The 22725-nt window shown below is 39.6% G+C and overlaps 1 protein-coding gene across 4 annotated transcripts in view; it reads left to right on the plus strand.

Annotated features, from left to right (window-relative positions):
• csde1 (cold shock domain containing E1, RNA-binding) overlaps window positions 1–22725 on the plus strand; it is a 101174-nt gene that overhangs the window by 69701 nt on the left and 8748 nt on the right. For all 4 annotated transcript variants that reach the window (XM_063043644.1, XM_063043645.1, XM_063043646.1 and 1 more), the window contains 6 exons: window positions 926–1033; window positions 4178–4353; window positions 10583–10695; window positions 17869–17988; window positions 19121–19299; window positions 22142–22305. In XM_063043644.1, coding sequence (XP_062899714.1) covers window positions 926–1033; window positions 4178–4353; window positions 10583–10695; window positions 17869–17988; window positions 19121–19299; window positions 22142–22305 — 860 coding nt within the window. The remainder of the gene's footprint in view (window positions 1–925; window positions 1034–4177; window positions 4354–10582; window positions 10696–17868; window positions 17989–19120; window positions 19300–22141; window positions 22306–22725) is intronic.

Below are 22725 nucleotides of genomic sequence, written 5' to 3' on the forward strand. Positions count from 1 at the left end.
TCATGGCTGATTTGTCTACCGTAGTTGTTTTCCTCCAGTATTCTTCTCTTCTTCCCCACCCCCCCCCCCACTTGATATCAAGAAATAAATGCATTTCTTTGCAGAGACCTGGCAGCCTCCACAGCCATACAGGGTAGACAATTGCAAAGATACGCCATCCTCTGCCAGAAGAAATGTCTCATCTCAATCTTGACCAGTTTCAAAATGGACTACCACTGTTCCTAATCACTGGTGGTATCAACTTCCATGCATATTTCCTATAATGTCTTGTGAGAATTTTGTACAATTCAGTGGAATTACCACTCATTCTTGATTGGGTGTAAGACCAAGTATACTTAAACTCTCCTTCATTGGCAATCCACATCAGTATTTTGACCCAGTGCCCCATGCAATCCTAGGAATCAATCTGGTAAGCCTTTCCTACATTCCTTTACTTGTCTGTCTTTAAAAGGGGTATACAAGATTTGTCATTTCAGGATTTGTTTTTTTGCAGGACCCTCTGTAATTGGATCAAGAAATCTTGTACTCTAGTGTTGGAATTCTTTGCAATGCAAGCCATTGTGCCATTGGCACTATTCATTGTAGTTGTACATTCACTTTCAGAGATTTTGTATGCAAGGGCATATCCTTCCCTTGTCGTTCCCTGTGTGCTGTTACTGAGGGCGTTTTTGAGCACCACGTTAAAAATGGCAATATCTTTCACAGGCAAGCAGCATTAAATTTGAGAAAAATGCATAATAAATTGTTAAAATTGAAAAGTTTATATGTAGATTTTAAATTGTGAATTTTTTTGGCATGGTGCATTTAATGAAAGTAGTTACATTTTTTAGGAATCTAATGATAAAGACTTCTGCTAAGAATCTGATCAATGTGCTATCTGTGAGCTGACCATTGTTGCTGAAGTTTTTCTGTTGTCGTTCTATAGGACTGTGAAGAGGGAGTAATTGCATATGATGAAGCTGGGATAAGAATGACTGTACCATACCATATAAAGGAGCTGGAAGGGTGTGCAATTCCACAGCTTGGTGATAAGGTACATGAAACTTTTTTACAGTCAATATTACCTTTGCTAGTCAAATTAAAATGACAGCTCTTAAGATTTAATAAGAAACCAGATTTTAGTCTCGTTAAACCTTAGTTCAGTCATCACTGAAAAAATCTTGTGAAGAGTTTAAGGTGCTTTATTGTAGAATTTTAACCACAAAACAAATTCTTCCTTCCATACAGTTTTAATAAAATATTTTGAGAAATCACTTCTAAGAATTGACACATGGGGATTTGAGATTGTATGGTTTGAGGATTGTTAGAGGATTCTGGAATAACTGCTAATCCAGGGAAAGGGGGGAAATTGGAGGTGAAGTGGGCTGGTGAGGAGTGTGGAAGCATTTTCAATAGTAGCTTACAAAATGTGGGATTCATTTAGCATTTTCTGATCTTCAGTCCTGTTTGTCCTTGACAGTGGTGGCTCGCCACCACGTTAAGCAGTTGCTGTCAGTATAGCAAAGGTACTGACACAATTTGTATGCTTAAGGATAGCGTCTACCTGTGAGCAAGCATATCTCAAGGTTGTATAATTTATACATTCTTTGAGAATAAATGAATCTTGGATATTTGTCAGTTGGCAGTATGCGATTTTTTTTTTGAAGGTTTCCATGTGCTTAATGCCCTTCAGGTTTTTATGGAAGAACATTTTTCCCTAGATTGGATTCAGCTTGTTGAAGCTGCACTTTTTCCCATCACAGTTAACATGTTGATAAAAGAGCTTTGCAAAATCAGGAAACAAATCATGAAGTAGCTTTTGCCGTTTATTGCCAGTTCAGTTTCCTGTCAATGAATAATTGTTTCTATCCCCCACCCCTCTCTGAGGATTGATTTGAGTAGACATTGTGATAATACTGACTAATAAAAAGGGTGCTCTTGACTATTAACAAGCTCTTAATAATGATGTTTACCTATTTTCAGGTTCATTTTGCCTCCATTTAAATTAAGCAGATGCAGAGCCACCATGTGGCTATAGTTGAGAACAGCAGTTATTTGTCAAGAATTTTTTGTCCTGTAAGATTAGATTTAAAAACAATTTGTTTTGGCTATGTTGCCTAGAGCTATATTTACTGCAAGCAAGAAGTATGTTCCTAATGGGTGTTCTCATTGTGTATTGTGGCAGGATGTATAACATTTTCAAACTCTCTTGTCTTTAACATAGGTATTGGTGCACACATCCCTGCACATTTTTGTAAGTGCAGTTATTGCTGCATCAGTATGTTTACAAGTCTGAGTCCAGTAAGATTTATGTAGGAAATTGTCTTGATTGCAGTTTGTCTTTGGGAGAGTGAAGCAAGATTTCCACTGCAGTGCAGGTGTCAATTTCTAATCCACTATGCTTGACATTACTGATGCATACTTCTACAATCTTGCTTGTGAGAATGTAATGGACAACAGCCCTATTCTCCAATTCCCTTTCTCTTCAGTTTGTCTTCAGAATAGGATAAATGGAAAATTTGTATTCCTCTTCATTGATAAATAATATAGTTCCAAATAGCCAATTCAAACTCAGTTGCAGTGGATGACAAACATGATGTTCATAATGCTGCAGTCTGCTAGAGAACCATAATCAAGGAGCAAGGAGTGAAGAGGAAGGAATTGTCAACATTTCAGGTTGAAACCCTGCATCAGGATTGAGCGGTGGGGGAGTGGTAGTTGAGGAGAACCAGAGTGAGAGTTGTAGTAGTAGTTGAGTGTTCTTCCTATGCCATTGAGTTAGCCAGTCCCACATGGGAGGAGGTCATATACTGTACAACCAGGGTTATCAGTAAAGCTCCGTTGTATCCTGCTGGTGTGCTCTGCACTTGCCCTCAAAGAACACAACAAGATTTACCTGAAATTGGAAAATTCAGTGTTCATACCACATGGTTGTAGGCACCCAGATGAAGTGTTATTCCTGTATTTTACATTGGTCCTCATCCCGGCAGTGGCAAAGACCACAGATGTACAGGTCATTGTGGGAAGGGGTATTGAAATGGCATGCAACTGGGAACTTGGGTTGTCCATTACAGACAGTGCGGGCACTCTGCAAATTATCTGACCTTGATCCTGTTGATGTAGAAGAAGCCATATCAGGAGCACTGAATGCAATAAACCGTTTGGAGCAGGTGCACATGAACCTCCAGTTCACCTGAAAGCACTGTTTGGGTCCCTGAGGCATGGTGGTGAGGCAGGAGGTGTAACAAGGAGTGCTACACCTCATGTGTTCATAAGGGAAAATTGGGAAGGTAAGTGGTGAGAAATGAGTGGCTGGTGGAAGGTTTTTGTTCCTATGTGCAGATATGATAAAGGGTGTATTGGATGTAGAGGCTGGTGGGGAATGAAGCAAGGTCTGGGATGACTATACCTTCCCTCTGCCCATTTTATCATTGGAGAGCTTGTAGCAGTAGTTCCAACTGAAGCTCTCAGTTTACGGTTCTCTCAATGGAGCAGTGTTCAATGTTTGGCTGAACGAAGGGTGTTGCTGATGTATTACATTATAATAAGGGGTAAGTTTGTAAACTGAATCCATGTGGTATATTCTAGCTTAAAGCTTGTGTCCATCCACTGCATGCTTCCCTCTGAGGAATTTCTGTCTTTGGATGCCTTCACTTGTAAATATGCCCCTACCTACTTGGCATTGTTAAAATGAAACATTGAATAGTATTTGAATTGTCTCCTGTATGAAGCTGCAACACAGTCCTCTTCAAATGGCCCACCTGTCATCTGATGTGGGGAAATTTAAATCTAGCTGGTTAAAACCTGATTTTTATGGGCCTTGGGCCACAAAATTGTAATGCCTCATCTGATTTGAGTGGACTGGTGCCTCTCAATATTTGTTATAAAAAGATTAAATAATACAATACAGTGATATATTATTGCAATTCAGTGTTAAACTTGCAAGGTAGTTTCACTCACTTAACCAGAGTGTCAGTGATCAATTATTCATTAGCATTACTTGTGAAATGAGCTAACAGCTGAATAAATTGTTAACTCACTAAGTATCTTTTGGACCTATTGCTGTTCTGTACCGTTATGTGCATTTCCATTGATAGATCTGTGCTAGCTTTGTACAGATAGTTTGTTAAATGGGCATTGATTGTCAATTTAATTACTACTTGCTTAAAGTAGCTCTTGTCTCTAATCCTTCATATAGATTGAATTTAGCATTTGTGAAGTTAAAAGAACTGGTCTACAGAGTGCAGTATCAATCAAAATTCTAAATCGTAACCCCAGTGCTAAGAGACTTGTAGGATATGTGGCAGCATTGAAAGATAATTTTGGTTTCATCGAAACTTCTCAACATGATCAAGAAATTTTCTTTCACTACAGGTGAGCAACATATTTGACACTTGCACTGCATTTACAGACCATGACGCTGTTCATAAAATGCTTTAAGCATTGCCTTTTCTCAGCAAACTTGTTTACATTGGACGTGCATTTTGCTGAAATATTTGCATATTTTATTTTGTAATATTTCCAGTGTTACACTTTATTATAGTTACTTTTGAAAGTGAGTATTTTCAGATTTGCATTAATGGGGAATTTGGAAACCAGGATTTGGTCACTTGTGGGAGAGTTTAGAACAGAAGGATGTCTCTTTACAACAGATGAGCAGTTTCATTGCCACAGACAGTTATGGAAGCCAAGTCATTGGGTATATTTAAAGTGGTTGGTAGGTTCTTGATTAGTAAGGTGTCAAAGGTCATAGGGAAAAGGCGGGAGAATGGGCTTGAGAGGGAAAGTCAGCATGATGGAATGGTGGGGCAAATGGCCTAAGTCTGCTTCTGTATCTTGCAGTCTTATGATCTATTGAGAGAGATCTAACTAGATGAAGAACTCCTATTGGTAACACTGACCTCTTCATTGAGCAGTGCGGAATGCAGACGTATTCAACCAATGGGTCAGACTCGTTTTATATCTGACCTTTAAACTTCATGCCAGCTGCAACTGGTGTACATAGTATAACCTAAAAGGGCTGCTCACTCTTGATAGGAAAGATGCATGCCTTGTCTTTACATTTAGCTTAAATTAAAGCACTATAATAGTATTTACATTTTGATTCAAATCTGTTTGAACAATTTTTGAAATCCCTAATTAAGGCAACATGTAGAGGTGATAGAGGGCTGAATAAAGGTCCCAGGCAGGGCTTTGGTGCTCGAGGTTCAGTTACCACGAGAGTTGTTCACCCACGTAAGACTGCTCAGACTGCCTGGGTACAGCTTCATTACTCCTGCAGGACTGCAAATAGTAAATGCAAACTTGGAAGCAGTGTGCTGAGGGTGTGGTTGGGTCGAGGAGAATCTGGATCAGGGAGGGATTGTCTTGTATTCTAAGCAGTGCATCTGTGTGGGGGAGAAATGATGGCTTTTGTTACTTTAAAAGCTGTTTAGCAAAGCCAAACAACATTGAGTACAAATAAAAACAATGTTAGAAACTGGCATCTATGCAATAAAATGGTTATCACTTCCTTATTCTTCATCAAAATAATGTTAGTTTTTACTTACAGGAGGGATATAATAGGGTAAGGGGAATATTTATGAAGGAGTGAGGCCAGGATTGGCCAGGTAATTCCAATGTTTCATTGAATGTAAAACAGTTACAAGTTAAAGCTGTGAAATGCTGGGGGGAAAAGCCTAAAGGACAATCTGTGAAATACCCAGCACATCAGACAGTGTCTGTGGAGAAGGAAATAATGTGCTAATATTAAATGTGGATTACATTGTCCGTTTTGATGCAAAGTACAAAAGCAAAGTACTTTCACTTCAATGTGGAATGCTGACCAAACAGGACATGAAATGGAAAGTTTATGCTTCACCTGGAAAGTGATTGCATCTCCTTTAATTGCTTGGGAAGGCTCTAAGAATGGGAATAAGATGAAAGGGCTGAAAGATTGAACAGTCACTGAGAAAATCACTCTGGAAGAAAGGAAGAGGGAAGATGTTGTTCAGTAGCACATTTTATCCAAAAGTTCATTCTTTTTCATGACAATAGCCACTCTAGAATCATCTAACACAAATGTGCCTTTCCAAAATGCCATTGTATGTAAAAGTCTTGCAATGAATATGCTCAGTGAAACAAAGTTAATTGATACCCAAGCATTAGACAGTCTGGTACCTTTTGGATACATTTAGACATATCCATAAATTACAGAAACTTTTTAATAAATGTAAAACAACTTTGGCTTTGCTAACAAGATTTATTGTAGCGTGTCAGATTTTATGGAAACCTTGGCTGTTACAAGATTTGAAAATGGAAGAAGCATTGACTTTGCCATTTCGTGATGCAACTACAATCTCATCCATATCGGTGTTGAATTCATTTTGTTCTAATCCTGTTTGAGACAGCTCTTAACAGTGATGTAGTACTTGCTGAGGAACAGTAGACTATAGGATTTAAGCACAATTTGGTTAAGTATATTGAGACTGTGGTATAATTGGGAGCAGACCAGGTTTTTTTTAAAAATCGAGTCTTTATCATCCTACCTGTAAGTTGGAACATCAGCCTAATTTGAGCTTGATCTGACTTGTGTTCAAATCTAAAATGACTTCCTGTTTAGAAGTGAAAATCTTTTTGGACAGGATGTTGCAAAGTGCATGGTTAACCTTGGCAAAGCTACATGCATTTAATTTAAAATGTGGTATTGCTGATACTGAGCTCAGTGTTTTAGTTGACATTGGATGTTTAACTATCAATGTCAAAGCAACAGCACTGGTGAATCAGTTTGACTGTATCTTAGACCCATGCAAATGTTAAACCTCTTTCCCCTGCATAAATCTTGAACTTTAACCAAACCAAGGCACACAGTTGATTACCAAAGATGTATAGAAATCAAAGTGTAATAGAAATGGGTATTTCATCCCTTTGTGCATATCTGGAACATACAAATGACCTGCTTGATACAATATTTTTTTATTTCCACTACTTGTTTCCATTTTCAAACTTGGGTGAATTCTTTTTTCCTTCAGAATATCCCCAAGAAATGATAGCAGATCCTCCACAAAAGGAATAAGTGCCTTGTAAAACTATTCATCCCCAACTCTTCACACTAATTAGTATTACAACTAGGGATTTTGATCAATTTAACTGAGAATTTTTATTTGTGAATCTCATGCTCCTTTTTCACAGAAGAGCCCAAAAGACAGGGACAACTATGAAGCATGAAAAACTGAAATGACCGCAGTTCAAAAGTATTTATCCCTCTCTGCTCAGTTGAACCATCTCTCACAGCCTATTACAGCCAGCAGTGTTTTTATATGAGTCTCTACTAGCTTTGCACAATGTGAAGGAGTATAATTTGCCCATTCCTCCTTGCAAAATTACTCAAGCTGTGCAATGTTAGGTGGGGAGTGGTGATGGATAGCAATTTTGAGAGCTTGCCAAAGATGGTCAATTGGATTAAGGTCAGGACACTGGGCCACTCAAGGACATCAATTTTCTTCATTTGAAGCCGCTCATGGTTTCTCAGGCAGTGTGCTTTGGGTTGTTATCCTGCAGAAAGACTAACTTCCTCCCCAGTTTAAGCTTCTGGCAGAGGTCAACAGGCTTTTATCCATGATCTCTATATTTAGCATTCATCTTTCTATTAATCCTGATCAGATTTACAGTCCTTGCTGCTGAAAAGCATGATAGTATGATGCTATGGGGATGCTTTTTCAGCAGCAAGGCCTGTAAATCTGATCGGGATTGATAGTTTAATATCTCCATCAAGCTTTGGGGCTGGTGTTACCTGGCTGATGGACAGTATTAGACATGCCACACGTACCACCTAGTTCTGAGGCTAGAAAGTTCCACTTTTAGTCTGATCCAACCACAAGATCTATTTCAGCATCTTTATTTTATCTTCTAAGTGACGCTTTACAAAAGTTTTTATGGGCAAGGATATGTCTTTGTTTCAAGCCAAGGCACCTTCATTGCTACTCTTACATAAATGTGCAGTGAATGGTGCAAGCTGAATCATCTGCAGCTCAACATCAGGAAGACATGGGAGATGGTGATGGACTTTAGGAAGACTAAGCCTGCACTGCTCCCTGTTACTATTGGTGAGGACATGGATGTGGACAGGACCTACAATTACTGGGGGTGCACCTGGATTACTTGAGTGGAGCACCAACACACAGGCTGCGTACAAGAAGGGCCAGAGTCTCATCTACTTCCTGAGGAGTCTGAGGTCCTTTGGAGAATGCGGGCCTCTCCTTCACATGTCTGTTGCCAGTGCAATCTTCTGTGCGGTGGTATGCTGAGGCAATGGCATTAACACGGTGATGCCAACAGGCTCAGTAAACTGATTAGAAAGGCTGGCTCTGTTATAGAAGCGTTGACATACTGGAGGCTGTGGCAGAACAAAGGACCCTTCAGAAAATCCTAGCAATTCTGGACAATGTTTCTCACCCTCTGCATCCCACCCTGGCTGAACAGAGGAGCACTTTCAGTAATAGACTTAAGACAACTGCACTGCTGCAAAGAGCACTCTGAGGTCATTTTTACCCTTGGCTGTTAGGCTCTATAATGAGTCAACCAAAAGCTAGGGAAGTGATGACCTGTTAGACTGTTATTAACCTCTGTTTACTATACCCTGCTATTGCAGACAGTATGCAGTACTATCATCATTCCTATCTGGGAAATGTGAATGTGCACCAATGCTGTATAATATGGTAACTGTACCACCATCTTATCAGTGTAAACTTGGAAGTCTTTTAGATCTTTAATCTTTGACTTGTAAATCTTGCACATCTTATTTTTTAAGGTAACTTTTTATTCCTCTCTTCCAGTACGTGTATATCTGTGCACTTCTAATGCTACTGTGACAGTGTAATTTCCCTTGGGATCAGTAAAGTATCTAGCCTTTTTTGTGCAAGGACTTCATCTCCAGTTGTAGCCACTGACTTCTGCAGCTCACTCAGTGACTGTTGGTGTCACAGTAGCCTCTTTCAAGTGCTTTTGAGATGTGCTTCTCTGTTTCCCTAATTTGCCTTTAATGCTCTTTTGTCTTCATTTTGGTTTGGTCTGTTGAAAATCTACCTTTAGGGGGTATTATTGAGCTGATCCCCCAGTTTTCTACATCAACAAATTGGGTGACTTGGTAAGATGATACACAGTATTGCACCTGAGAAAAGTTAGTATAGGAACTACAAAGCGGATGAATACTACTTCAGACTCTCAATTTTGGTTTATAATTTTTAGTAAATTGTTGACGGGTTTTGGGATTTCTCTTTTGATTTGACATGATGCACAATGTTTTGTACATTAGTGCAAAAAATCTTACTTCAAAGTATTAAATTTAGAAAAAGAGAAAAATGTGAAACTAAATGTGGGGACTGAATAATTTTTCAAGGCACTATTCTAGGAGTGAATTTAAATGTAGCAACTTTTTCATTGGTGCTCAAACAACATTGGCAAAGCTATGTTTTCTGCCCAGTTAGTTCATACTGAACATTGTGATGATGCTATCATAGCGATACTAGTGGATTCCAAAATACTGCCTCTATTTTATTTCTTTTTTAATTTTATTTAGAGATGCAGAATGGAACAGGGCCTTCTGGCTCAATGAGCCGTGTAGCCCAGCAACCCACCTATTTAATCCTTGTCTAATCACAGGACAATTTACATTGACCAATTAACCTGCCAACTGGCTTGTCCTTGAACTGTGGGAGGAACCAGAGCACCCAGGGGAAACCTACATGGTCACGGGGAGAACTTGCAAACTCCCGATAGACGGTACCAAAATTGAATCCAATGCTCTTATCTGTGACAGTGTCACACTAACAGTAACATTACAGTGGCACCCCTAGTAGCGTAGTGGTTTTGAATACGGTTATCACATCTGTTGATTCATTTGAGTTCCCAACACCCAACTCCAGTTCAAACAACAAAATTTAACAAACTAAATTATTGTAAGTGAAGTGGAATATCACATTGTGATTTTCTTCCCTGCTCATACTGCATTGTTCTTTCACTATTAGCCAGTTTGTCATGGGGAAATGTTCCTGCACGTTGTCCTCAGTAATCTCTCTACATCAAGAATTTTTGGCTGCATGATATAGTAAGATCCATGTTCTTGCATTCGTCTAAGAAATTTTTGGAATGCTGTTGTTTTTAATCCATACACCTGGATAGTTGTATATAAAACAGGAAATGTTACTGTGGCTGAGTATCTCTCAATTGTAATGGTTCAGCACACAACCTAGAAATCACCTTTAATCTAAAGCACTTTGACAGTGATTACAGTGTTCTCAGGTTGCCTTGTAATCAGGTTATTTTAGTGTTTTTTGGAAATGTTTGTCTGTCAGCTCTGACCAGCAGTTTTGAAAATAGTGTAAATAGTTTATGGTTACTTTAAGACCATTGTATAACCATTTGTCCATGTAAACATGGATACAAGTATTGTGGGGTGATTTAAATGTATTTTAAGCCGGCTGGTTTAATTCATTCTTGTGGACAGTATTTGACTATATTGGTCTTGGCACAAAATGGATATAGATGTCTGTGCTGTATGCATTTCAACACTTGGGCATTACTGTCGCTTTACTAACATTTTGTGCATTGATATTCCAATTCCCAGTGAGTTCTCGGGCGATGTTGATGAGTTGGAAGTTGGAGACATTGTAGAATACAGTTTGTCAAAGGGAAAAGGAAACAAAGTGAGTGCTGAAAAAGTTGCCAAGATTACAGCAGGTAAGAAACAGATCATTGTCATCACTTTTTGGTTAAATATGGTTGGATAAAATTTCATTGCATGTGAGGAGGCAATTTTAATAAGACTTAATTAGTTATATGCTTTGAGTGCTTAAAATCTGGCCAAAATTGACCTAATCAGATTTGTTTCCATGACCTACATCCCTGTATTCAAAACCTGTCACAACTAGATTCAATTAGGTGACCTGCAGGCCTGTTATACCTTGAAGTTGTTGGTGTTTCTATCTCAACTACACTCAGTGTTAATAGTACATAAAACCTATAATCGGTGACCTGGTTATCTTCTGTTATTGTGCTTGTATTTAAAAACTATGCTTTATTTTATGATTGTTATTCTAAATCCATTAAAAAAAATTATATTCAAATTTTCATTTTAGTTAATATTTTGGGTGTATTGATCAGAAAATTGTATTTGTACCTGACAAGTAGTTTTAAAAAAGCAATTCTGATTACTGTTTTCATTCCCAAAATCAATCCACATTTCCTTTTGCTACATTCAGATTTTTTAAATGGCCATTGTTCAACTGAAAATCAACATTACATATTCTATCCTTGTAATCTTTGCCTTTGCATCCAATGGCTTTTTCTGTTTAGCCTTAGTGATGGCAGACTGACCACAGAACTCTAACCCAGTGCATGAACCTTACAGGTTGTACTAGAATTGCCTGGCCAGTTTTCCTGTAGATCATCCATTTGAAATATTGATGCATTCTGTTTTTGCTCTCTACACATTACTATTATTTATCCAATTGAAAAGCTGTACTTGCCCTATCACGTTCCCTCTCCCAACCCACCCTGCTGCTCAGTTCTGTTGAATCTCTGTCCCGTCATGGATGCTGTCTGATCTGAGGAGTATTTTTCATGTTAATTGAGTTTCTGACAATTGCAATTTTTATTTTTGTTTCATTGAAATTTTTCCTTGGGAAATTTGATAAACTGAACAGTAATCTCCCTCAAGTCATGCTTGTCAGGTTCCACCAAACAGGCTATTATGGCCAAGTGTTGAATCCTGTATTGTCATGCAGTAGGGAGGTTTAACTTCTCAAGATTTCCTGTGCTCTTTACGTTAAGGACTGAGGGGAAATCTTCCAAACTGAGATAGTTTGATAAAATGAAATATATTGTATGATGTTAGGAAGGTCAAGGTTTAGGAGAGATCTGTTAATCTTCAGGAAAATGTAGTAGAAGCAAGATTTTGAGCTTTAAAACGTGAATAAGCAAAGATATTAAAAAGAAATCAAGTTCTTGAAGTAGCTTGGTACTGGGCTCTTTGTATTGAAGGTTCTGGAATGTAGTTGTACTAACTTCTTTGGAAAATCCTTCAATGGAGCATTTTAAGTACTTTGTAATGTAAATTCATATGGGCTATGCTATGAATATTTCACCAATTGCCTCCTGACTTTAAGGAAGTTATTTTCTTGTCAGATAAGAGCAGAAGTAGGCCATTCTGCCCATCAAGTCTGCTCCACCATTCAATCATAGTCTGATCCAATTCTTCCAGTCATCGCCAATCCCCTGCCTTCTCCCCATACCCTTTGATACCCTGGCAAATCAAGAACCTATCTATCTCTGCCTTAGATACACCAATGACTTGGCCTCCACTGCCGCTCATGGCAATAAATTCCACTGATTTACCACCCTCTGACTAATGTAATTTCTCCACATCTTTGTTCTAAATGGACGTCCTTCAATCCTGAAGTCATGACCTCTGTCCTAGACTCCCGTACCATGGGAAATAAGTTAGCCATATCTAATCTGTTCAGGCCTTTTAACAGTTGGAATGTGTCTATGAAATCCCCCCCCCCCCCAACATTCTCCTGAACTCCAGGGAATACAGCCGAGGAGCTGCCAGACAATCCTTTATTCCTGGAATCATTCTCGCGAATCTTCTCTGAAACCTCTCCAATGTCAGTATATCCTTTCTAAAATAAGGAGCCCAAAACTGCACAAAATACTCCCAAGTGTGGTCTCATGAGTGCCTTACAGAGCCTCAATATCACACTATAGAAGTGAATGCCGACGTTGCATTTGCCTTCTTCACCACCGACTCAACCTGGAGGTTAACCTTTAGGGTATCTTGCACAAGGACTCCCAAGTCCCTTTGTATCTCTGCATTTTGAATTCTCTCTCCATCTAAATAGTCTGCCCACTTATTTCTCCCACCAAAATGCGTGACCATACACTTTCCAACGTTGTATTTCATTTGCCGCTTCTTTGCCCATTCCCCTAAACTAAGTCTCTCTGCAGGCTGTTTCCTCAACACTACCGGATTCTCCACCTATCTTTGTATCGTCGGCAAATTTAGCCTCAAATCCATTAATCCCATAGTCCAAATCATTGTCATACATGGTAAAAAGAAGCAGTCCCTCTGTGGAACTTCATTGGTAACTGGCAGCCAGCCAGAATAGGATCCCTTTATTTTAGATTAGATTATGAGAACACTCAGTCCTCTTATTGTCATTTGGAAATGCATACATGCATTAAGAAATGATACAATGTTTCTCTGGAGTGATATTACAGAAAACAGGACAAACCAAAGACTAGCACTGACAGAACCACATAACTATAACATATAGTTACAGCAGTGCAAAGCAATACCATAATTTGATGAAGAACAAACCATGGGCACGGTAAATAAAGTCTCAAAAGTCCCTGAGCTGATCGACTCCCGAGTCCCCGATAGCAGGCTGCAAAGGGAGAAACTCCCTGCCACAAACCTCCAGGCACCGTCAACTTGCCGATGCCTTGGAAGCAGCCGACACTGAGTTCATCCGTCCGAAAACTTCGAGTTTCCGACCAGCCTGTCTGATATAGCCTCCTGAGCACCTTCGACCTCGCCCCGGCCGCTGAAACAGATTTTGGCGCCTTCTGCTCCGGAGATTCCGGTTACCATGCAGTAGCAGCGGCAGCGAAGTGGGCATTTCAGAAGTTTTCCAGATGTTCCTCCGCACTCTCACGTCCGTCTCCATCAAATCAGAATTGTGCACGGTCCCCTACTTGACAGATAACAGACATCACCACTGAAGTGGCCGCGCGCACTGCCGTCGCACCGCCATCTTCTCCTCCTCCCACTCTGTTTTCTGCCAGCAGCCAATGCTTCCCCCCCATTCTAGTAACTCCCTGTAATTCCAAGGGCTCGTATCTTGCTAAGCAGCCTCATGTGCGGCACCTTGACAAATGCCTTCTGAAAATCCAAGTACACCACAACTACTGCATCTCGTTTGTCTACTCTGCTTGTAATTTCCTCTAAAAATGGCAGTAGGTTAGTCGTGCAGGATTTTCCTTTCAGGAAACCATGCTGTCTTTGGCCTATCTTGTCATGTGCCTCCAAGTACTCCATAATCTTATCCCTAACAATCGATTCCAACAACTTCCCAACCACTGATGTCAGGCTAACAGGTCTATAGTTTCCTTTCTGTTGCCTCCCACCCTTCAATAACAAAGTAACATTTGCAATTTTCCAGTCCTCCGGTACAATGCCTGAATCTATCAATTCTTGAAAGGTCATTGTTCATGCCACCACAATCTCTCCAGCTACTTCCTTCAGAACCGGAAGGTGCATTCCGTCAGGTCCAGGAGATTTATCCACCCTCAGACTAAGCTTCCTGAGCACCTTCTCAGTCATAATTTTCACTGCATATACTTCACGTCCCTGACATTCTTGAATGTATACTGCAGATGTCTTCCACTGTGAAGACTGATGCAAAATGCGCATTCAGTTCCTTTGCCATCTCTGTGTCTCTCATACAATATCTCTGGTGTCATTTTCTATTGCTCTCTTTTACCCTTTATATACTTTTTTTTAAAAAAAAAGCTTTTAGTATCTTCTTTGATATTGGTTGCCAGCTTCCTTTTATAATTCATCTTTTTCTTCCAAACGACCTTCTTAGTTTTCTTCTGCAGGTTTTTAAAAGCTTCCCAATCCTCTATCTTCCCACTAGCTTTGGCTTCCTTCTGTGCCCTCTCTTTTGCTTTAACTTTGGCTCTGACTTGTCAGCCTCAGTAGTGTTCTTCTTCCATTCGAAAATTTCTTCTTATTTGGAATATATCTGTCTTGCTCTTCCCTCATTTTTCGCAGAAATTCCAGCCATTGCTGCTCTGCTGTCCTTCCTGCTAGTGTCCCTTTCCAGTCAACTTTGGCCAGTTCCCCTGTCATGCAGTTGTAATTTCTGTTATTCCTCTGAAATACTGACACATTGGAATTTAGTTTCTCCTCCTCCAATTTCAAAGTGAACTCTATCATATTGTGATCACTGTTTCCCAAGGATTCCTTAACCTTAATCTCTCATCTCTGGATCATTGCATAGCCGATCCCCTAGTGTGCTCAACAACAAGCTGTTCTAAAAAGCCATCCCTTAGACATTCTACAAATTCTTTCTTGAGATCTAGTACTAGCCTGGTTTTCCCAATCCACTTTCATGTTAAAATCCCTAAAGATTATCATGACATTGCCCTTCTGACACACCTTTTCAATCTCCTGCTGTAATTTCTAATCCACATCCCGGCTGCTGTTTAGAGGCCTGTATACAACTGTCATTAGGGTCCTTTTACCCTTGCCATTTCTTAACTCAACCCATAAAGACTCCACACCTTCCAAACCTATGTCATCCCTTTCTAATGATTTAATATTATTTCTTGCACACAGGGCCACACCACCCCCTCTGCCGACTAAACTACCTTTCTGAGACACCGTATATCCTTGGACAATTATAGGAACAAGACTTGTACTTTACATGTTAGGGGTTCACTGAACAAAATGGAAGCCCTGCAATCAGTGATTGTAACATTCAAGTGCAAATGTTCTATCTATGTCTAATTTGGTTCACTGAGGATCACAGTATGGTGATTATAATGCTACTTATGCATCTTAGTCCTCGGGGACAAAATGTTTTTAAAATTGTGAGAATTTGATTGAAATTTGCATTTAGAACAACTGAGAGTTATCAAAGCTTTTGTTTCCTGTGTTTTCATGTTAAGAAATGTTAAATAAATGGCTCTTTCATGTTCTGAGTTTTTCCAAAACTGTAGTGTTTTTTTGGCATTAAGAGTTTTAAAAAAAAAATGAAGGAACAGCAGAATCAGGTTTATTATCACCAGCATGTGACATGAAATTTGTTAACTTAACAGCACTTCAATGCAATACATATTTAGAAGATTGAGGGGGGGATCTGATTCAAACGTATAAGATCCTAAAGGGATTGGACAGGCTAGATGCAGGAAGATTGTTTCCGATGTTGGGGAAGTCCAGAACGAGGGGTCACAGTTTGAGGATAGAGGGGAAGCCTTTTAGGACCGAGATTAGGAAAAACTTCTTCACACAGAGAGTGGTGAATCTGTGGAATTCTCTGCCACAGGAACTGTTGAGGCCAGTTCATTGGCTATGTTTAAGAGGGAGTTAGATATGGCCCTTGTGGCTACAGGGGTCAGGGGGTATGGAGGGAAGGCTGGGGCGGGGTTCTGAGTTGGATGATCAGCCATGATCATAATAAATGGCGGTGCAGGCTCGAAGGGCCGAATGGCCCACTCCTGCACCTATTTTCTATGTTTCTATGTTTCTATAATAGGCATCTGTTAGTCTCATGAGACCATGGATTTGCACCTTGGAAGGTTTCCAGGGCGCAGGCCTGGGCAAGGTTGTATGGAAGACCAGCAGTTGCTCATGCTGCAAGTCTCCCCTCTCCACGACACCAATGTTGTCCAAAGGAAGGGTATTAGGACGCATACAGCTTGGCACCAGTGTCGTCGCAGAGCAATGTGTGGTTAAGTGCCTTGCTCAAGGACACACACGCTGCCTCAGCCAAGGCTCGAACTCGCAACCTTCAAATCACTAGAGGAACACTTTAACCACTTGGCCACGCACCAACACACAATACATAATATAGAAGGAAAAAAAACCATAATAAGTAAGTAAATCAATTACAGTGTATGTATATTGAATAGATTAAAAATTGTGCAAAAAAAAACCCTATATATTTAAAAAATGAGGTAGTGTTCATAGGTTCAATGTCCATTTAGGGAATGGATGGCAGAGAGAAAGAAGCTCTTCCTGAATCGCTGAGCGTGTGCCTTCAGGCTTCTGTACCTCCTACCTGATGGTAACAGTGAGAAAAGGGCATGTCCTAGGTACTTTGTAGGCAAGTACCAAAGATGGAGCCGATTAAATTTACAACCCTCTGCAGCTGCTTTCAGTCCAGTGCAGAAGCCCCCCCGCCAATACCAGACAGTGATGCAGACTGTTAGAATGCTCTCCACGGTACATCTGTAAAGGTTTTTGAGTGTACTTGTTGACATGCCAAATCTCTTCAAACTCCTAATGAAGTATAGCCGGTGTCTTGCTGCCTTTGTTAAATCAACAATAAAACTATTTCAAGGTCATTGACAAAAAAGTTGTCTCCATGATTGCTTTGTTCATGTAGTCTGTTAACATCCATTGAAATTTGTATAAGCAGTGCATTCAGGCACAATACCAAATTTTTGTGTTAATTCTATCCTTGTAACAATTCGTATAAAGAGAAGGTAGATGTTTTTCACAGAACCATCAGAGATTAGTTTTGCTTATTGAAGTTTTTAAAGCACTAGAAACTTTGAAGTAAATAGATTCTGCTGCCAAGTAAATTTGGGAACCTATACAAGTTCCCTTTGCAAGATGAAGACTGCAATTCCAGATGCATAATCAGAATGTTCTTGGAGTTCCATTGTTTAATGTTTTGAAAGTGGAAAGATTTGAGATTCATTAGTGCTAATCTACAGAAATGTGATGCAGTGTTGGAATCTCATTTACTTCAAAAATTGTTCTGTTATTTCAAGGTTTTATCTCATTTTTGATAGAGATTTAATCTGACAAAAAAACACTGTTTTAAAATCATTTTAGGATGCCAGATGTTAACCTTGATTAGTATTAACTGCAGGAAGAATAGACGCAGTATCCTTGATTTATCTTAGTTGAAAGTATCATGTGGCAAGTTTGCAGAATCCTTGCATCTGCCATTTGACTGGTGTGGCATGTTTCAAAACTGACAAAGTGTATCTGGGGAAATTCATATTGCTGCAAGTGGTTCTTTCTCAGTTTCTGTTGCTACCAGCTGCTACAGTTTCAATAGTTGTTGTGACAATTTATTATGTTCTCCATTTTGAAATGTTTTCTACTTGCAGTAAATGGTCCCAGTGACGAAGTCTATCCAACAGTCTATACTGGGAAAGTGTTGAGGCCATTGCGTAGTGTCGATCCACAGCAGGCAGAGTATCAGGGACTTGTTGAGATTACGGAGGAAGGTGAGTTTTTCTTGTGTGGCTGTATTATTTCAAAATTGCTGAATCTATCCTTTGAGTGTTAAAGTAGGTTATGAGCATTTCATATGATTGTGGACATCGGTGGGAATGCAAGACTAATGATAAAAATATAGTGGGGAGGGACTGCTAGCTCTAGTGTATAACAACTGTTTAAAACTTCATCCATGTTTTGTTCCTAGTCAACCAGCTATCTTTCATTGTGCAAACTTCAGTTTCTTTAAATACTCCTGCATCAAGTGGTTTTCAGCTTTTACTCCTGTTTTAATAACTTGCATTAGCATTTGGTTCCCAGATCCCCTCATAACTTTCAATGTTTAAAACTCTTTTGGTCTTCCATTTTCACTGTAATATTTCCCAGCCCTGGCCCTTTTTCCCCAAGTTTTGTTGATTATCCTGTTTTCTTCCTCTTTCACCCCTCCCTACCATTGATGGCTTGTCACTAAGTGACTTCATGTGCTTAAACTCAATCTTCCTGTATTCCTTTACAATTTGCTTTTAAGATGCACCTCTTAGCAAACTTGGTTGCCACTTTGTTTACAGTACTAAAGCATTTTTTCTCTCAAGTTGCTATTAAAACTTTCAAAATTCTAATATCTCAGTTTGAGAGTACTAAAAAATTAATCAGGATAAACACCTAAGTTGGGCATTCTTCTCATGCGTTTCTCAATTAGATATTCTGTTTTTTAATCCTACTTTGTACTCAAAAACTAAAGAATATTAATGTTTAGTTTTCAGTTTGTTTTTGCCACACATTCAATTTTCTGATCTTCGAACCTGAAAATGTGGCTTGCAGTGCTACTTGTTACATGCAAGTCCATACAGTGATTTTTCAATGTAAACTAAAACCCTTGTCTGTTCCCTCAGTGTTTCTATTTTATGTAGAAAATCATTCAAAAGCAAAGGGCATTTTTTTTAAACATCCGTAACAATGATGCCCCAGTCACTTCTGGCTTCAGGACTGCTCTTCAACTATGCCTACAAGTTTTGTTTTCCTTCACCATAGCTAAATACGCACAGCAAGCCAGCAAAATCAAAGAATTTTTCACAAATATTAATAAAAATATGCAACAGATTGTCACATTTATACTCTTCATTAATGAATGTGCTCTTGCAGGGACTATGAAAGGTGAAGTATATCCTTTTGGCATAATCAGTTTGGCAAACAAAACAGATTGTCTTCAGAAGGGAGAAACTATCAAGTTCCAGCTATGCACTGTGGCTCAAACAGGACAAAAGTTGGCCTACAATGCCACACCTTTACGAAGAGGCACTGTGGACTGTGTAAAAGACCAGGTGAGAATTAATGTTTGGTTTATTTCACCTGGGTCAGCACCTGGGCTTTCTGGTGTTTTTCCTCTAAGGCAGTCAAATTTCTGACTTTCCTGTTGTATTTAAGTCGGGTATATGTACCCGTGTTTGTCAGTGAGACTGCCACAATAACAGACAATTAGACCAACTTAAACTTATGCTTTTTTTGAGGTGTGGACAGGCCAACAACTTCCTGCCAATGTCTAACTGATCCCTGTGCTTTGTCAACCACCTTCATTGTTCACAACTCCTTCAGTCTTTCTCATCTGTAAATTTAATATCCTATCCATTTACATTTTCATCCAGGTCATGTATATACATCCCAAATAAGAGGCCCCAGCACTGATCCCTGCAGAGCACCACTAGTTACAGACCTCCAACCAGAGTAACACCTACCACTACCATTTGTGGTCTGTAAGCAATCCAGTTCTGAGCCTAAACTCCCGAGTTATCATGGATCCAGCGCATCTTAATCTTCAGGACCAGCCTACAAAGAAGGACCTTGCCCAAATGCCTTAAAATCCACAAGGACTTTGTCCCGCCTATGTCAATCAACTTCATCATCTCAGAGCTCAATTGAGTTTGTAAATTCGAACTGCTAGCTCTAGTGTATAACAACTGTTTAAAACTTCATCCACAATTCCCCAATTCAGCCATGCTGATTGTCCATATTCAGGCCATGCTTTTCCAAGTGTGTATGAATTCTATCCATAAGACCTTAAGACATAGGAGCAGAATTAGCTATTCAACCCCTCTAGTCTGCCCTGCCATTCCATCATGGCTTATTCCCCTCAAGCCTATTCTCAACCCAGTAACCTTTGATTCCCTAACTAATCAAGAGCCTATCAAACTCTACTTTAAATATATACGACTTCGCCTCCATAGCCACTTGTGATAATGAATTCCACAGATTCAATGCCCTCTGCCTAAAGAACTTCCTCTTCTGTTCTAAAGGGACAGCATTATATTCAGAGGCTAAGCCCTCTGGTCTGAAACTTCCCTGCTTTCACTGGCCTTGAAGGAAACAAGTGGCTCAATTTTGAAGTGGACGATGATGCTTAAGATTTGCCTTAAAATATCCCCTTGAGATAGCAGTGATTTGCTTCCACCCCAGTTCTGTACAGTGGAGATGCTTGCATTTGAATCCTTCATACAGTGGTCTTTATACACCTGCTACCATAATGACTTGAGCTACTGACCCAATGGAAAAGTGCAAGACATTTGGAACTTCTTACTGTAGAAAATATAAATCATACAAAATAAAGACAGATCGAACTTATTATGAGAGCAGCTCAAAGTATCCTGCGTAGCCCTGCAGGGATGGTTCCATGGGATTATTTAATTTGTGCTGGATTTTTGTAAAGGGTGTATTGAGGGGTGCAAGTTTCACTAACTGCACTAATAGATCCATGGCACTGCTAACTTGGCTCCATCACCTCTCTCCAACAAGCACAGAAAATTGAAGGAACCTTTTGCTGAATTTGTATTCCCACTGACAGTCAACAAATCCTAAAGTTTAGTGTAATGTTGAGAAAAAGTGTTAATTTCTATTACCATGTCAGAGGATAAAATTGGCTAATTAAGATGCATGTTAATAATTTCCTTGAAAATGTGCCAAATAGCAGTATTTTTTTACCTTGTGAATCAGTTGAAGGAATTGCTGCACAAAAACATATCATGGGCGATGAGTGACTTGACTTTAAGTTTACTTCCTTCCATCAAAGCAAAATGGGGAAATAAACTGGCAGGTATGCTGAGCAACTCAATCTTGTAAAGGTGAAAGCAATACAGGAAGCATTGAGCAGATCATTGCTTCGGCAAAAGAAACATCAACTCTGATGCATCCTCATCCCCTCTCATCTTTCCTACCATCTCCAGATCCACAAGTAGGACTGTTAAAGTTAATTCACTGTTTCAGCATGCTCTCACCTTAGTAAGCTCATTTCTTCCTACCTTGATTCCATCCTCACTTCCATGGTAAGTGGCATCTGAAGACCACAAGATGAGCAGGATTAGGCTGTTAGCGCATTGGGTCTTCCCCACCATTCCGTCACTGCTGATTTATTATCTCTCTCAACCCCATTCTCATTCTCTTGCCTTCTCCCCATAACCTTTGACACTCTGACTAATCAAGAACCTATCAATCACCGCTTTAAATATAAACCCAATGACTTGCCCTCCACAGATGTCGGTGACAATGGGTTCCACATATTCACCACAGACTCATGAATTTGAGTTTCTAATTTCCTGGTCTTGCTGAAGTTCAACAGCTAGTGACAGTTCCTCTTGCAGGGACTCCAATCCACTCTGTTGGTTGCCTTGTCTGCTTTGCATTCTGTAGTGAGATTTTCTGTAGTTGCATACCTTTTTAATTTACCATCCCACTTTAACCTCGGTGACGTCTGGTTATGATGCAGGTTTCAGAAACAGTACTACATTTGTTTGAGTACATTGTAGCCTTCCAGCCTGCACTGCGGCTACAATGGCAAGTCCTTTACCTGGTCCCATTCAATCTGCAAGTACCTGCCTTTCACCCTATTGTAGCAATTGGATACTTGTCCTTGCATATAATACTTCATTTAAAATACAAATTATGAAATTCCAATAACCAGTTTTATCACAGTGAGAGGTTCCTCACTCTGTGCCTCTTGCAGTTTTTTACTCCATGTTTTTGCTCTTTTTGGTTTATTTTGCTAAAAACTGCTATACAGGAAAAAAAATTACTCAGGCATTGGAATCTGAATTGGAGTTTGTGTACTTTGTAATTAGTTGTTTAAGCATGTGAATACTTGGGTAATGAACATAATTGTGACTTGTGTTTTCCCAGTTTGGATTCATTAACTATGAAGTTGGTGATGGTAAAAAGCTGTTCTTCCGTGTGAATGAGGTGTTGGATGGTGTGGAGTTACAGCCTGGAGATGAAGTTGAATTTTCTGTCATCTTAAATCAGCGTACAGGAAAGTGTAGTGCCTGCAATGTATTCCGTGTCAGGTAAGCTGCTGGTAAATCCAAATCATTGTTATCAAATATTGCTAAATGTTCTTCGCAGGTGGCGTGTTCAGTAGTTTGTCTTTTTGGGATTTAAATGACATACAGTTGTAATTTTAATTCAATACCAAGTTACATTTGCATTGTTTTTCACAATCTGTTTTGGCAGTCTGCAGTGCTGGATCAAATCCAGTTTTAACTCTCAGTGAAGTCAAACATGTCCATTGTAATGCACATCTGTCCAACCCATGTGTGTATAAACTGGCTCAACATTGCAAGGACACCTTGCTGTTTCTGATGTCTCCTCCTGACATCAGTTTGTGCTAAGGTAATTGGATTGAGATTTGTCTCATTTCATTCAAGGTCCTTGGAGCAAAATCAGTAATTCAGATGCTGAATGTGGCTATGCTTCCCTGTTTGGAG

This window comes from Mobula hypostoma, chromosome 3 (assembly GCF_963921235.1).
Source record: "Mobula hypostoma chromosome 3, sMobHyp1.1, whole genome shotgun sequence".
NCBI classification, from domain to species: Eukaryota; Metazoa; Chordata; class Chondrichthyes; order Myliobatiformes; family Myliobatidae; genus Mobula; species Mobula hypostoma.